Genomic DNA, 17817 nt, shown 5'->3' with positions numbered 1-17817 from the left:
AGTGTTTGCTATGTAAAGTGTGACTTGTTTGAGTAAAACTTACTTTCTTGAAATGCTAAAAAGAATGAAATATAAAAAAGTAAAATTAGCACATGTTAAAAGATTGAACTAAAAATAAAACTGAAATATTTATTTGTTGTAATTTGTTATCTGTTATATTCTTAGCTGTCTGGATTGCTGCATGATTTTAAGTTATTTAGCAGAAACTATGAACATATGCAGTATAGTAAAAACTGCAGTACTTATTCTGTACAGAGTTGGTTTAAACAATATCTGGAAATTGTTGTATTTTAATTATACTTAAATAATTTAATAAGATCCTCAGTGTTAATGATGTGTGTGGTATTTTTTTTAAAAAAGATACAACAGTAAAATCAATTTTGTTGATTTTAATTTGTTATCCTTTGCTGCCCTCTTCAGCTCAAATGATGTATATCTTTGGAGCAAGGTAAGTAGATATAATAATGCTGTAAATAAAATCAAGTTCTTTAGGAACTGCATGTTTATGATGCATTACTGTAAATCTGAATTCTGAGCCCAAAAATTGTAGACCTGATTCATTTGAGCAAGACTTTTGTCAGTGGCAGGTTGTACAACTGTATAAAACTGAGTTTTCAGATTGGACAGTTAAGTGTAATTGTGAAAAATCAAATGTGATGTTACTATGTAGTGTAGTTTATACTACTCCAGTTTCTAGATCAGTGCTGTTATAGCTGAAGGGGGTGTGTGTGTGCATATATATATATATATATCTATCTCAATATGTATATCACTGTAGCTTCTGGAACAAAGTCTGCCATGGTTGTGCAGTCTGACATTCTTTAATTCCCTTTCCTGCTTTCCCTAAACTTTCTTCCTGTCCCTACATACTAATAAAACAATAAGGCACAACTAGAATTTTAAAATTTCTGTCATGTAACTTAAAAACATTGAAGGCAAAGCCAGGTAAAAGAAATCACTTGGATGAAGTCAAGGGGAAATGACTGATCATCTTGCCCTCCCTGGTAAGGGCTACATTAGAAAGACACTGCAGTATAACTTGGTCAATAAATTTTGCGGAACACTAGAATAGAGCAGTTGTTGCCTGAGGTGTGGTTACAGAATTTAGGAAGGGATGCACTGTGCTTTTTGTCTTTTTTCTTTGCTACTGTACCTCCTGACTAATAAAATAATACATGGCTTCCAGTGTATTTTAGATTTTGCACAGAAATCTTGGAATAAAATGGAACTTGTAATTTGGAAAGTCACTGATTAATGATTTATATTAATCAGATACAGCTTGTGAGGTGCAGGGGTTTTTGTATTTTACTACCATTTTCTGTTATGTGAAGATTGTGGTGGGAGGATGTTTTTACCTTCTGCCTCTATCCTTCCTTTTTTGCATTTAAAAAACAAAAAGGGAGGGCAGGGAGAGAAAAAATTGGGATCTCTTATTACTGCCATTATGAAATTAATTCTGAAGGACAGTCAGAGGACTGAAGTAATGGTGGTTTGCAGATGAAGTAGTGTCTAGAGTTACTTCTGCTGTTCTCCACAATGGAAGAAAGATACATTTTGTTGTCTTTGCTGAATTTATGAGTAAATATGTGTATTAACCTTCTAAAATAAGAAATGCTAATTTGGGAAATAGATACTTAGCATTAGAAATAATATCACACATTCATTTTTTTTATGTAATCCATCTTTTTTGGTATTCTCTGAGATTTGATTCAGAACTGTGTTATCATGACTTCCTTGGATTTTATTGGAGTTGTAGGTTCTTCTGTGTTGTTTTGTCATAGAAGGAAAGGGGCAAAAGGGTAGAAGAAGGCTGTAGTTTTACTGTGCACAGTGTCCATGGTGGTGGTAGAATGAGAAGTGGTAGATAGAGTATTCCATTGCACATCTGGTATTTTCTGGCTTTGTTTATCTGTCTTCATTAACAATTGAAGGTGAGGGTTCCTTTTCTTTTGTCATTATTTAAAAACACAGCACTTTGACACTGGGAATGTATCTCCCTCTAACTTATTTGAGATTGCATTCTAGAATCATGGCAGATAAAGCAAAATTCTTGAAATACTTAAAAATCTCAGTTTTTAACCGAAGATGATGTAATTTCTTTAAGAACAGTTAAATGGATTTTTAAAATTATCTAGTTAAGGTTAAGGTATTTGTAGGTAGGATGTGGGGGCTGTTGGGTAAATGCTTCTTTTCCTCTGATGAAATAAAGTCACTGTATTCCTTCAGTTTGTATGACTGATGAAACCTATGCTAAATTCAGTCAAATGTAATTAATTTTTATGGATGCATATTTTGTCATTCAAAATTGCACTTATTTACAGCAGCTGTACTAGTTATCTTAAATCTAGTACAGCATGGTAAATCATGTTCCCCTATATTCTTTATGTATTTGCTTCTTTCAAAATAAAAAAGCTTTATGGGCCAATTTCAGCCTTTTGATAAATTGGAACATAATTGTAACATCTCCAGGAGCAACACTGGTGAATATTTGCTTTAAGCTATGTCCTACGATAGCTAGTTTTCTGTAGAATGATACATAAACAGAATACTAGAGCGTCTGTCTTACTGCCATACCTCAGAAAGCATTTCTGTTTGCAATATTTTTTCAAGAAAAACCTATTATTTACAAAAAAAACTTCTTTGTATTTCTTAGGGAATTACTACGATGTGGTAAAGAGTAATACTTTAACAGAGAAATGCTTTATTATTTTGAGAATTCAATTTCAGATACTATTTGTCCTTGCTTGCTTCTTTTGGCTGCAATGTACGATTATTCTGTCTTACCAGATAACAGAACTGTTGTACAAGGATGAACGTTATTGCCTGACGCCTCCAGGACCAACTGGTAGAGTTTCAATTTCTATGATTGTAACTTATCCACAAATCCGTTCTTCTGTGTAATGATGGGTTTGAGGGATTACAACAGTAAACACTGATTGCTTCTTTTTGAAAGTGAAATTTGAAAACATGTTGGGTAAAATCCTGATTCGAATAATCAGAGCATATTTTGTGAGATCCATGAGATCTTTTGTTTAGAGTTACAAACAAATCTTGCTGATAACGATTTATTTTTCGAAGTTTATTGACCAAAATAGAGATTTAGAATGAACACAGTATCAGTGCTTAAATACTTACAAAAAAAAGGCAGTCTTTCAACCTAGTTTTACCTTTAGTAACTCTTCTGATTTTCTGAAGCAAAATGGTACTTAACATCCCAAATCTTTTACTCTGAAATAAGTATACTTTTTTGTATTACTTTTTTTTTTTTTTTTTTAACAAAACAGGGTTTTTTCCTTCTCTCAGGGCTAGAAGGGCAAGGGGGTATGGGGAAAGCTAACCTTTGAGAAGACAGTAATTGCTCTTCCTATTCACAGCTACAGGACCCCATATATTTTTGCACATACATAGATAAGAAATTTAACCCTATTTGCTAAAAGCTGTTAATCTTGATTTTCATTGGTTAATAAACAACTTCTTCGGTTAGAGTTGATCTAATAGTTAAAATATTTTTAATGTTTTTATATTAATATTACAATACTTAATGTAGCTTGGTAATGGAATATAATGGGTAGAATGTACAGAATAAATATGCAAAGTGGTAGAAATCTGTTTTTTCTTTTGAGCAATGACAAAATATTTGTGGCAACTATTTGGGGTAGTGGGCAGGAAAGGGGGGGAAGGCCTTGGGCAGTACCACTTCTGTCACACAGTAGTGGAAAAAATAGATTGAAGTAAGATTCTGTACTGAAAAGCTGTCACTAGGTCTGAAAATAATTAATATTCCTTTCACTCACCAGTTAGATATGTGCTCCCAAACCACATAATCTCTATGCCTCAGTGATCATTGTTGCCATTTCAGAGCCTCTCATCAGGGTGACATCTCACACCAAAATGATTTCTTATAAATTAATCTTGATAACATGACAGTCTCGGTAATTTTAGTGGAATGCTTTCTCTTGTTTTTTTCCACAGAAGCTGTTGGCTATTTTCTTTATCACTTGATTGACAGCATGAGTGACTCAGAGGTACAGGCCAAGGAGGAGCGTTTGAGACAATACTTCCATCAGCTGAAGAAGATGGTACCATTTCATTTTTTGCTACATAATGCCTGTCCTGCCTGACATGTATCTATTAGATTTGAAATTGCTGCTTTTAAGTACAACCAGGCCACTTCTCAATGACATGCAAGAGCTGGAGACTTGAATTACGTCTCAGATAATTTCTGTTAGACAAATTTTAGTTTGGTTGTGTTTCAAAACTCATATAATTTTTTCCCCACCTCTTGGTACAGAATATAGTTATCCCTACAACCCACTACAGCGGCATTTGCAGACTGCTGGACTCCTCTCAAGTTCCTGAATTAATTAAGGTCTGTGGTTCTATAGCAATTACTTTGAAGCTAAAAAATGGAGTATCTGTACTCTGTGAATATATTCTCCTTTGCAATATAAATATCTTTATGCAGTGATTATATGTAAGCCTTTTAACCTTACCATGATTTTTCACTGTTGAAGCTGTTTCAATATGTGAAAGAGATACATTTAATAAGTGCTTTTTCAAGTCACTGGAATAACGCTGCAGAATACAGCTTTTTTAGTATTGCAATTATAAAATTAACTTGAACATTTTTAGCATGATATGCTTACTTAAGAGATTGAACTTTTGAGGGGGATTAGTGATATCTTTGTCTTACTACATTTTAGGATGCAAGGCTACTGCCTCATAAAAAATCCATGTCTACAGACATTCCAGAAGTAAGTAAATTCGCAGATAGCTATGCTTGTTCTTACTGTAATAATAATGTTTGGATATGGGTTTTAGATGAAGTGTAATCACTAGCTTTCAGATCATGGAAGTATATTAACGTTATTTAAATCTACCATTTGAAGTTCAGAGGTTACTTTCCAGAGTAGGAGTAAAGGCTGTCCAGATTTTCACATAGACCTGATAGTTGACCTTGGAGTTGGCTGAGGTTTCATGCCTCAGTTTCCCTGTCTGGTAAATATTTTTTTGAAAGTTTCTAGTTAGTTAACAGTGATGATGTGAGGCTTAATTTCATGGTTGTAAATTACAGTGATCCACTTGAGTGGCAGAAACCATATAAATCCATACTGCTTCTAATGGTGGAGTGTCAAGTCTTTACATCTCTGATCTGAGCAGAGTGGAGATGGGAAAAGAAACAGGCTTCTGTTCCCTACTTCCCTGAACACAAAGAACTGAGTACCAGAGAAATAGTAATGTTGACCTTTGTAGAGATGCTACTTAATGCTTTTTTTACTGTATTCTGACTCAAATCTTCAGTTAGTATGTACTGTTTAAACAGATAAAAGCACCTTAAATGATTAAAAAATTTCTTGGAGTATGAAAGAAGAGGATTATTTTGTCTGTCTTTTATTAAAGTGATCCGACAAGTTGTTCAGGGAAGGGTGTTTTTGCAATTGACATTCTTTCTGTTACCTCCATTTAGAGTGCTAAATCTGACGTGTCTGCTTTGGAGAAGAAACTAGAAAAGCGAAAAGCTGAAAACCAGCCTATTACAGATGTCTTGAAACAACTCATACATGCTCTTTGTGAAGAAGAGGTACCTTAAGCAGCGCGGAGATAATTGGAAACACACAGCTATATTTTTAAAGGGACATAAATGACTGTATTATGGAAAGACATAGTTAAGCAAAGACAAGTGCAGTGCTTGAGGTTTCATGGTTTGATGCTTATAAATCAAACATAAGTGCAAAAAGCAATTAAATCAAAAGGTTAACTAATTTCAGCAACACCTTGAATGGCATGTTTTGGGGTTGCTGAAGTTTGTTTACAATAATCTGCAAAGTGAATGATAGTAACAGCTGTGATAGGTTTATCATACATGCCAAATGTCCTTTCAAGCCATGGCTCCGGTCTCTTATATCTAGATTGTCAAGCAACTGATACATGCACTAGTCATTTGCAATTCAAATATTACTAGGTTGTTAATGCAGGGATTGAAATTCCATTTTCCTGCAGGAGGAAAGCTCTTCTGAGATAAAGGGTCTCTTGCCTCCATTCGGCAGGCGTCCAGCTGTAGTTTACATTCATTTAGTGTGTGTCTGTAATTTGTGGGGTATCACCACACTTTTATTCAGTTTCTTGTTCTGTATGATCCTGCCTATAAAGCTGTATATATAGGAACAGTAAGCCGTGCAGATGATAGCACAATATTCTCTGTTGCTAAGAATACAATTTAGAAAGAGTGATTCTCAGCTGTCTGTCTCTACAATTTTGCATATGAAATAAGACTAGAAGCAAACAGCGTTGTAAGTTCAAAGTGGTCAAATGTATGAATAGGAATGTATAAAAAAATAAGCTTCCTATGGGATCATTAAGTAGTATCTTATTCTTTAGAAAGAAGGGGGTTTTTTATGTTTGGCAGTGTACCAGGTGAAAATTGTTATGAATTCCAAATAAATAAGACCTATATTAGAATTTGGATTAATCATGTTTATAGTTTCTGTCTGGATTTAAAAAAAAAGTCTTACATTAAAACATGCTAGAAATATAAAGCAAGAAAATTTATTTAGAAATCTACTTAAGTTACTCTAAAAGGTGTTTCAGAAAAATATTAATTTATGCAAAATAACTTTCACTCTTAAAATTTGCTAAAGCATTACAGCACCGTGTTTTCAGATGTGATCTTATACTACTGAAAGCACTAAAGCAGTCCTGTAACTGCACACTGAACATCTAAGAATCATAATGTCATATTGACTTTTGTCTAGTTCACATCTTTGCTTTGTTCCTTTTTTAGAATATGCAAAAAGCCCTTGAAGTGAAAGCCAAATACGAACCGGACATGGTTGTCGGTGGCTATGCAGCCTTAATAAATTTGTGCTGTCGACATGATAATGTAGAAGAGGCAATGAACCTGAAAGAAAAAGTGTAAGTACACCGGCACTGAAACATGTCACAGAGATTTATGCTGATACACAGACCTTGTTGAATTAAGTAGGTTGAGTATTAACCCCCTCATCCATTTTTAATTAGTTTTCCCTACCAATGTATGTGCATTTAAAACAGTCACGGGTGTGGTTTTTTGAAACAAAAAATTTGCTTTGTATAATTGAACATCAGAAGCAGCTATTTTGCATGGTCAGTAATTATCTATCTCTTTTTTTTAAAAAAAAGGAAAATTGCTATGTAGGGTCTGTTTTATTTTTATTTTAAACATACATAGTGTTTAAATTGAAGTTTGGCTTAATTGAAGGGAAAAAAAGTACCTGTATTGTGTGTTAGAAAGCACCTAGAATGTGTTTAGAATATGCTGCAGCTATATTGTCTTTAGAATAGCAGTGGTTTTGAGTGACGTTATTTTAGGACTGTCAACAGGCATTCTACTTCAAAGTTTTGTTTTCAGAGCTTTGTATCTTGGCTGTGAATTAGCTCCCAGCTACAACATGCTATGCATGACTTATCCTGGTGCAAGTTCTCACAGATCATCTTTCTATTTGCCCCTTCTCTTTTTCCCTTGAAAGCCTCCTTTCGGTCTGATGGTACAATGAATGTGTTACTTTCAGATTCTCTCTCTCATATGCACTCATAAAGTATTTGGTTTTACGGTAGGTTAGCAGGCAGGTGCTCATTACACCTTGCTAGTGTTTGAAATTATGTGAAACAATTGAGCACTAATATCAAGAAATTTGCCACTCTGCAAATAGCGGTAGTGTATTCGTTTTGGCTGTACTGTCACTCTCTCAGTCCCCATAGCGAGCTTGCGTGAAGTAGAATTGAGTCTTCTAGTGGAGCTTCACTCAGTATCTCATTTTCAGTAATCTGCCTCAAGTGCAGCATAATATTGATAAGAAGTGACTCTTTGAATAGTTACAAAAAGAAACGACAGAGAAGGAATTAATTTTAAAACTTTCAGAAAAAAGAAAACACAAATACATAGCAGAAACTTCAAAATAGTAGCTTTTAACTTGTTACTGTAGGCAAATAGTTTCATATTCTTTATCAAAAAGAATATAGCCCTGCCCCAGCCTTGTGGACTCAGTTTTCTTCCCAGGCTTCTGAGAAATACCATATTTTATGCAGTAACTACCAAACAATTAATTAAACCATTTGGCTCTGTAAAATAGAACTTTTGGGTTTGGGGAGTGGGAGTCTGTGTGGATAATGTTTTAAAATCACATCTTAATGGTGCATCTTTTAAAGTGTATCAGATTTTTCCTTTAATACTTACTATAACTTTTAGCTCTCAGTGCTTTTGTTTTGTTATGCAGCTTTAAAAATAAGTCTTTAATTTGAATCTATAAAATGTGAACTTCTGTTGATACAATTCTTAATGTTTTAATTTCTAGCTTCCCTAAGAATTCACCTGTTGCTCTTGACACCGGAAAGTACATAGCACTGGTAGAAGTCTTAGGAAAGCATGGTAGACTAGAAGGTAATACATTTGCTTTCATTATGTGTTTCTGCTATATAATATAGGTATCTTGCCTCAAGAATAAAAATGTGAGTTGATATTAATGGTATATCATGTCCTGGAAAGTGCTTGAACATTTTGCATACAAATTTGCATGTGAATTCAACCAGAGATGCTTGGACAGTGCAGGCCATTAGTTTTAATGGATTGGCAAGCTTGTCATTTACATTTGCACAGCTCAGTGCTTTTTGCATTTCTGCAGCTAGTTTTTATTAGGATTGCTGTTTGGATTGAGTTTGAAGATCATGACTTATGGCACAAATTGCGTATGTGCCTAGACTAATGGCTTTGTTTTTGCTTAAGAAGGTCTGAAGGCTGAACATAAAACCTATAAACATAACCTTCTCATAAGAGCCAAGTACTGCAAAAAATAATTTAACTTTTTATAAAGTATATATTTTTCTGTTAGTATTCTTTTATATGTCTGTTATTGAATTTTAGAGTCAATCTGTCAAACTGACTGGAAATTTTGGCTTTTAATGACTGTTCTGCAAACTGCCTATTTTGTATTTCTGGATGTTTGCATTAAGCTGTTAGCGCTTTTATTTCTGTAATTCAGTCTAATATAATTCTGTAATTTACATGATTTGGTTGATCTTTAAGAGAACTCTAGACTGTAATCAACTTTAAAAGGTGATTCTGACTATCGAGTTCCATGATTCTGTAGAAGACTTAACACCGTAAAAGCGTGGTCCAAGTCCAGACACAAAATGTTATGGTTTTATATAAAACACTATACAATAAAATAAAAAAGCTAATGTATTTGTTTTCTTGTAAGATCTTTCTCTGAAATTTGTCTTGGCCTCTTATTATTAAGCTTACTGTTAAAAAAATAATAAACAAAGCTGATGTTTTCCAAATCATAATAAATCAGATCATGACCACCTCTACATTAAAGCAGTTTGAAAAGATTAGCTTGCTTTTAAGAGCATAAATGTCCCTCAGAAAATAAAACAATTCATAAATGTAGCCAAACGTAAAGTGGTCAAAACATTCAGTCTATGCAATAATTAAGAACATTATAAAAATGCACTTATTCCATATACCAAAATGTTTGTTTCTGCCTTACTAATGAAGCTTAATGAACCTAATGTTTTAACATGCAGTCTGTTAGAAAGCTTTCATTGGCTCTCCTTGGCTAATTAGTATCGACACAGCAAACAGGCCCTATCGGTATCAGACCATTAGTCTGGCTGTATATACAGTGTAAACATATCTTTATTATCTGGCCTCGTGACAAGCCATCTGCTGAAGAAACAATGGAGTGATTTAGCAGATGTTAGCATTGAACGATAAAAGCATCCATTTAGTAGAATCTTGCAGCTATAGGGCAGACTATACAGGGTTATGTGGTGCAGAGTGGGCACGCAGTTCCTATCTATAATTTGTAGTCAAAGTTGCAGCAAAATGATAAAACCATGCTATTGTGGATTTATAATTGTAGTCTCGTTTAGAAATGCAAGTAGTAATTAACTTGAAATCGGCATTATACACCAGAATTTACATTCCTGCTGGGTTTGAAATGCTGTTTTAATAGCAGTTTGTTTTCCCTACATGAAATTACCTAAGGGTCTTTTGTGTTGTTTCATTGTAGATGCTATTAACATTCTAACAGAGATGAAAGAGAAGGATGTTCCTATCTCAGACAGAACAGTTGCATCTTTTTTCCGCATTCTTAATGCCGCTGCCATGCGAGGTGAAGTTGAAACAGTGAATCGATTACATGAGACCATTGTGAACCTGGGGTTGGCAGAAACTGCTGTCCTTCATTCCCCTCTGATTACAGTTCACCTTGAAAAGTAAGCAGTGTTTGGGCTTCAGATGAAAGAAGTTATGATATGGTATTTATTTGTGTTATATGACCTGCTGCTGTGCTATATACAACTGCACATTCATGTTTGAAAGTGTTCATGCACACATGCACACACATACAATAAATATTTAAGTGATCTAGGAATAGTAATAAATGAATATGTTTTCTCAAGTTAGATAAGCCTCTTTTCATCAGTTGTACATCACATCATGATCTCTGGGAACAACGGATGTGTTTTATGGACACATCAGAGATGAAGTGGCTATATATTGCAGTATGCTTATGAATTTGTTCTAAAGTCTGTTTGACAAGATAGCTATTCAGAGCATGATAGGTATATTCTCAGCTCTTGTGGTTAAGTAGTGTGTATTTTCCCATCAAAACAGCATTATTTTGCTGTGCCATCCAATACATCTCAGGTGAGTTGAAAAGTGGTTGTTGAACACTGAAATACTTTTAATTCACATAATTCAAATAATTTCATGTTATAGCAAATAGGCAGCTATGTTGCTGAATTTGCAGCTCAAAGTATTGTCTGGTCTGTCTGTTGTGATATTTTTTTTTTCCGTATATACTTTCAATACCGTTTAATAAAGAAAATGAAGTTCATACATTCATGCTGGCAGGAAGTATCTGTAATTTCATGTGTCATGTTTCTTTGCATAAATTTTCATTATGAGGTGTAGGATATTTGAATTAATGTATGTATGAACTATATAACAACTTCTTACTAAAATTGTGCCAAGAGTCCCTTTTCACGTCCTTTACCATATATACAATGCTTTTATTTTTTTACATCATTTATGTAGTTGCTGGATTTTAACCTCTTGCAGCTAGAGTGATTGATCAGTTTCTTGTGGTTTGGTTCATGTATATGAAATGTTCTTGGCTTAAATATAATAGGTATGAAATGAGTGAATTTTTCATAGTATCATGTGAGTCAGCCTCAAAGATGCACATTCATGTTGCTGTTAACATATAGATTTTTTTAGTTCTTGTAAGTATTCTGAGTATTCAAGGTCTGTATAACATTTTCTGTATTCAAAATTCTTATCAAAAAGATATAACTCTTGGTAGAAATATGTACATTCTCTTCTAAAAATAGTATTTTAGTGTGATGGTCAAAAGTTCAGAATATAGTCTACATCTATTCAGTCAGCAACACCGCCTTGGTTACATCACAAGACAAGGCAGATGTTTATGGAAGTAATTTAACTGCAATCATATGTAACTAATGTGTCGGAAAAATATCTGATATGCTTTGCAGTGTGCAGTAAGAGCAGCTGCATTCTGCATAATTGCTTTATGCACGTTGACATGCAAGTTGTACATGGTGCTACTTGGGTTCTTTTCATTTGAGAAATAGTATGTGATGATGTAAATAAAGATGTGTTCATGTGTGGATGCAAAGGGGGACAGTAGAGAGTGTGATTTCAGTTTGATTCCACATTCTTTTGGATTATAATTGTTTGGTAAAACTTTCTAAAAAGTTTTTTTTAATAAAGGGACTTTTGATGAGACTAGATTTTTAAAGGAGAAGTAATTCCGTACTGTGAAACTGTATGGCTACAAGTCATTGATACTCACCTGTATACATTTCATATATGTAATTCATATACAATACAAAGTAACCTCATTTTCTGTGTTTTTTTGCCACTTTATGGGTGGAGAAACTTGCTTCCTCTGCAGTGTTAGAACAGAAGGGGAATGCTCTTTTCCACATAATTTGCCTGGAAGGAATAACTGAATTTCACTGATTTTTTTAATTTCCCCCCCCCCCGTCTTGGAGATGCTAAGAGTTTTTGAAAGTTATGAGTGACTGAAATTAGTGTTAGTCATTTCTTTCAGCAGTAGTGCTTACTATTTGCCATCCTACAGCTCAAGTATCATGCTGAAATGCTGTCATTTAGCTGCAGGTCGTCAGCATGCCTCTGGAATTAGCTCTGGGATATTTTTTAATGTTCCACAGCGATGATTGTGCTAGTGTTTTGTGTTCTTAATTTATTTCCAACTTTTTAATTGCTTGTAAAGGAATCTGTGATTTGCTTTTGAAGATTTCAACAATTGTAGGTGTAAAATGTTTTAATCTACCTTTTTTCTCTCTACCCAGTCCTGAATATTCTAAAGTTCTTGTTAAGTCCTAGTGCATGTTAAAAGTGACAATTTGCAGCAGAGCATGGAAAAGAAAAAAATTGTTGATTATGAACAGTGTAACTTGACTAAAGCTAACAAATGTAAAATTCTAGTAGAATGGGCATTTTGCCTTTAATATTATACCCCATACTATTTTGGGTTTTTTTTACCCTGAGTAAATTTAAGGGGAACCACCCCCCTGCTTTTAATTGTATGATCTTTATTTATGGCTCTGAACAGTTTCTCAAGATGGTGTAGTCCCATTAAAAATTGAGACAGTCCACATGTGGAATCTTGGTCTGTCTTTCAAGGTGCTAAACCTGCCTTGGGCATTATGACAAAAATTTTAGTTTCTAAAATCTACAAGGATGTGAAGAGCTTGTAGTTTTTCTTAAAACATGTCTTACTTTTGAACTGGTTCTTCCAATTGCTAAAAATTGGAAAAGGTTGTGTTACTTAAACCGTACAAGTTTTCTTAGGATTTTAAGGACTGTAGTTTTGGCTTTTACTTGCTCTATCAACTGTCAGGGGAAACCTATTTGAACATGAGCCATTTTAAAAAACTGAAGAGGTTTGTGAAGCTAACCTGCTCCTGTGCTGTATGATACTTTGATAATACCTATTTATAGGATGATAAATTAATGGATACAGTAACTACTGATTTTTTTTTTCTTCCTCCAAGAAAACTGCACAAGCCAATTTTTGTACAACTAAAACCAGGAACACACATCTTAAAAACTTGATGTGGTTCCTGTCTTTTCATTAGCATAAATTTGTTTCTGCTCTCCTTGAGTAATACCACCACTGAGAAGAGAAACAAAACATCTTCAGGTTTGAAATTTACTAATTCCCTATATCAGAAGTGCTCTTAAGCGGAGGGAAGAAAAATTTCGGGTAGACTATGAGAACATTGTTACAGACTGTATGAACAAAATATTTTGTAGTTTTAAGTCAGTGAATGCAAGCAGTTAATAGCTGTATTTTAAACCATCAAAAGGATATAGCTGGATTGTGTTTCTTTAAAAACGGTCGGTGTATTTTAATACAGCGTTGTCCAGTAATGCATTGTGTGCTGGTTTGTGATTAATCTCGTATAAACCCATTTTGTTTAGTTTCTTATGTAGCAGGTACAGTGTGAATCCAGTGCCTTGCCAGTTTTTCTTCTGTTGTTTTCATGGAGTTAAATTCACCTACGATTTTGTTTGAGGTGATTCCTTAGCATGCACAAGTTAATTGACGTTTAAATTCACTTTAAAAAATAGTCCTATTTTAAAAATAGGTGATATTTTAGTGGGGGGAAAAATTATCTCTAGTGTGGAGAGTTTTTTCTAATTTTTAGCGGCTTTATTTCAAATATTTGTATTAAAACTCTTTACGTGTTGCAATGAAATTAGGGATGTTTGGCTCTCTTACTCCATTATTGCAATTAGGAATTTAGCATCATCAGTGCCAAAGGACAAAAGTGTCTCATTTGCCCTATGGGGACAGGACAGTGATAAGATGATTTTTCGTCAAGGATCATTGGGTCGTAATTAAGTTACATTCATGGCTATTGCTTTTTGAAGGATGATTGGTAAATGACAGGCTTCATGTGCTTGGTACGGACAGTGTTCACTAGGGTTTTTTCTCCCTCTGTCAGAAAATCCTGTTGAGTCTGATAATGTAAATGTGGCATTTTATTCTGAACAAAAGAGCAGGGAAATGAGCTATCTTGTCTAATCATTCAGTTGTTTAACACCGACTTCCAGTTTAGACTCAATTGGCTGGAAAGCACTTGACATGTGAAGTTAGTGCTGTTCCGAGCGCATGTTTGAGTAAATTTTAAAGTAAGTGACAGCTAAATTGTACCTAGGGAAATTACAAAGCCTTCAACACAGTTAATTTTTTGGGGAGGATTAGTTGTAATTGCAACACCAGTCTCCTTGAAGATTCCTTAGTATAGCAAATGAACAGAAAAACATTCAGCTCTTTCAAGAGCCCGTTCTCTTTTAACAGAATAATTTTTGTAAAGCTGATTGTACCTTGCTGAATTGACTTCCCTCTACACTAACATCTGCTTCAGATTTGTAGAGAGGGATTTGTTTTACCAGTCTACCCTCCACCCCCACCCCAGAGAGTCCCTTTTTTCTTTCTACCTCTCTAGTGATTTCAGGTTTGAGAGCTTTTCAATCAGTAAACCCCTTAGGTAAATTGCCACTTCACTAAAGCTTTATGCATAATGTTGCAGCACTTCATTCCAATTAAAATCAATATTTGGAGTCTTATTTTTATCAGGCAGACTCTCTGGTTGGGAAAGTTGTTTATTACAAGTAAAAGGGTTAGATTTAGTGCTACATTCTTGAAGCAAGAGGGGAGTGGCTTGTTGGAATTGAAGGGGGATGTTATATGCATGTGTGTTATAGCCAGTCCTGCTACAGAGTGTGTTCTGCAAACACTCAGACATCTGAGTAATTTTGTCTCTTCAAATAGCTTTGTGTGAGTAAAATTGCCCACACAAATATTTTGGAAGATTGTGCCCATAGTATCTTGGACTTCATAGGTATCCTAAACAGAAACCAAATGAATCCAAAAACTTGTATCTTAACCATAGCATCAGTTTAGTTGAAAAATAATGCCAAAGTAGGACTCTTTGGGGATTACATATGGGCCAAGCATAATACAGTAATGACTGAGGCTCCTTCTGTCATTCAAAAATAATAGTATACATTCTTTTTTAAAAGAAAAAGTTTCAATGAGAGGGAAAAGCACACCTTGTCTTTAAGTGGTACAGGTATTAGCTCTGAACAGATAATATTTGTGAGTGACTTAAAGCTGTAGTATCTGGCCAACTCAAATGAAGCATGGATCATCTGTGTTCACATTCTAAATTACTACTTTGTCCAGACTGACACTAGAAATCAGTTTTTTCCACCATGGCTATGAGTATATGGGCTTTATTTCCTTTTTGACTTGATCCATATTAATTAAATAGTAATTTTGGCCCAGGCTTTTAATGTAGTAGTGTAGTATGTATCCTTAGGGAAGACTAAAGGGTGTTCCACGTGCATAAGTTCGTACAGAAAGATTGCCAAATATTTTCAAATATGTGGCTGTTTGTTAGCTTAAAATCCTTATGTCTAAATAGCGTTTTCTTGAAAAGTGGAAAATCTTTCTTGTGCAGTTCTTTTTTTTTATGAAGTCAGTGAGTCATAATAAGAAACATTAAAATGTTACTTATACTTGAAATTTGAAGCCTATAGTAAGTTCCTAATACTCATTTTCATTCATTTTCTAACAGGATTGTAAAAACTGCTTACAAAAGTAGATGCTGGTACTTACTTAGAATTAGCTGCAGTTTGTGACAATTAAGAAATACTGCAGGTTGTTGAATAAATCATATTAACTCAAGTACGAGCATAAGCTTGATGTTTTTTTCCTTGCAGTAGTAGTACAAACAATTTCTTTTTAGAGGCTGAACTTCTATACCTTTTATTGTTTTACAGTTGTTGCCAGTTTTATCATTTATCTGTTTTATAAACCCCTTTGTCTAGTAAACTGTGGATGGTTCGTTGCTTGAATGCCACTGAACCAAGATGTCAGATCTCCATAGATTCAAAACAAATGTCCAGTAAATTAGTATGTAAGATACTGACCTCCTTAAATACAGAGTTATTCAGGTGCCTTTGAGCAGTAAGTAACAGTAACAAGTACAGTATTTTCAGTTTTGGTATCTCAGTTCTTTGCTGACTTTTTTTCTCGGCGTATATCGTATAAATGCCTTCAGAAGTATACATTTAGAGTCTAGAAAACTGTTAATGTTCCTGTTTGAATGACATTCCAATTATTCATTCATTTATTGATAGCTTTGACCTAAAAACAGTCACTTTAATCCTTTAGGAATACAGCTGAGACAATACTATGGCTGTTTGAGCATCAATCTGAAAAGCTAGATTTATCACTGAAAACTTTAATTTGAATGTACAAATGTTGTTGTGCCTCCTTAGAAATTGAGTAGTTTTCTGTAAAACTGTTTTTTTCAGATGTTAACTGAACTTGCATCTAAAGCAGGAGAAAAATACTGATTATATAAAGCTTTATATCTGTCTATGGTAACTACCATAGTATTTCTCTTTTATGACAGTAATCTAGCCTGCAACATCTACTTGCAGTTTTGAAATTAACCTGTAATTTAGTCTTCACCCCAAATGACAAAAATTCAAATGACTCCATGGGGTGCCAGAAGATGCATTGTAAACAGGGCTCAGTAAGGGGGATAAGGTAGAAATCCATCATCTTAGGTTCATTTTCAGAATGCCAGTATTACTGAACAAAATTAATTCTTCTTCTGTGTTTTACTCTTAAAATTTAAAAATATTAGCCTAGCCGAAGATAGTAACATATAGTAGTCTAGATAGTTCATTCTCTGAAAAAGCAAAATTTTTGTTGCACAAGAAATGCAGCATGAAGAGAGGATGTCTGAATTTGGCTGGTTTTAACAGTAATATCTTAATTTGTTAAGGTTCAGCTGATCAATAATAAAGTTACTTCAGAAATATAAAATCATTATTTCAAGTCAGTTTTATCATGGCCTTCAGCTGCTGCTGTTAAGTGATTTAAAAAAAAATATGTATTTTTTTCCCTTGCCTACTTCCACCACCCTTTATTTGATAAGCCTTTTGAAATCTAAAATATAGTCTTACTGTTTGGCTGCTTACTACATTTTGTACCTGTCATTTTGGTTTGTTTCAAATTCAGTTTAAATGTTCCCCTTCAAAGAATAACTTCATATATTGTTTTACCAGTGTTTGTTTCAGTGGTTGTCCTCTCTTGGTTTGGTTTCTTTAGACTGGGTTGTAATCCTTTGAAAAAGGGTCGGCAGCAGATGATTTAGTTCTGTTAGTTGCACAGTATAGAATGTTAATTTATGTATTGCTATTTTAAGTTCCAGATCTGATTGTTTTTATGGCTTTTCAGTTTTGCATTTTAACTATGTATACTTCTGAAGGTGTCAATACCATACATGAGGGGAAAAATTTAATGAAGGACTGAGATAACAAAAATGGAAATGTTGTACTTGTTATTGGTACTTACTGCTCAAAGGCTTCTGAAAGTCCCTTTAAGGAAGTCAACATCTTATGCACTAATTTAGTAGTACCGTGGATATATACTAGTGCCATGGATCTATGTGACATGGATAGGCCAGCATAAAGTACATTTTGGTACCTTAATATATTTTTGAATTAATTGCACAAATTACATTTTTACTGCAGAAAATACACATTGGATTCAGACCTTACTATAGAATGGAAAAATACTAGCCCTTCAATTGTGACATAATGGAAATCAACAAATGATTTATAGCTTAGTCTGTTAAGGTGTAAAACAAGTACAAAGCAATCTAAAGAGCTGTGGTTATCTTTGAAATAAAAATGCTGTG

General features: G+C 34.1%; 1 protein-coding gene across 2 annotated transcripts in view; it reads left to right on the top strand.

Moving 5' to 3' along the window:
• The window catches only part of LRPPRC (leucine rich pentatricopeptide repeat containing), a 92661-nt gene that overhangs the window by 31413 nt on the left and 43431 nt on the right, over window positions 1–17817 (top strand). For both annotated transcript variants that reach the window (XM_074818041.1, XM_074818040.1), the window contains exons 15-23: window positions 421–448; window positions 2788–2845; window positions 3973–4079; window positions 4292–4369; window positions 4704–4754; window positions 5468–5581; window positions 6782–6912; window positions 8331–8416; window positions 10050–10254. In XM_074818041.1, coding sequence (XP_074674142.1) covers window positions 421–448; window positions 2788–2845; window positions 3973–4079; window positions 4292–4369; window positions 4704–4754; window positions 5468–5581; window positions 6782–6912; window positions 8331–8416; window positions 10050–10254 — 858 coding nt within the window. The remainder of the gene's footprint in view (window positions 1–420; window positions 449–2787; window positions 2846–3972; window positions 4080–4291; window positions 4370–4703; window positions 4755–5467; window positions 5582–6781; window positions 6913–8330; window positions 8417–10049; window positions 10255–17817) is intronic.

Source organism: Strix aluco, chromosome 3 (assembly GCF_031877795.1).
Source record: "Strix aluco isolate bStrAlu1 chromosome 3, bStrAlu1.hap1, whole genome shotgun sequence".
Classification (NCBI taxonomy): domain Eukaryota; kingdom Metazoa; phylum Chordata; class Aves; order Strigiformes; family Strigidae; genus Strix; species Strix aluco.
Note: the sequence above shows the minus strand (reverse complement) of the source record. Positions and strands in the feature narration are given on the sequence as shown.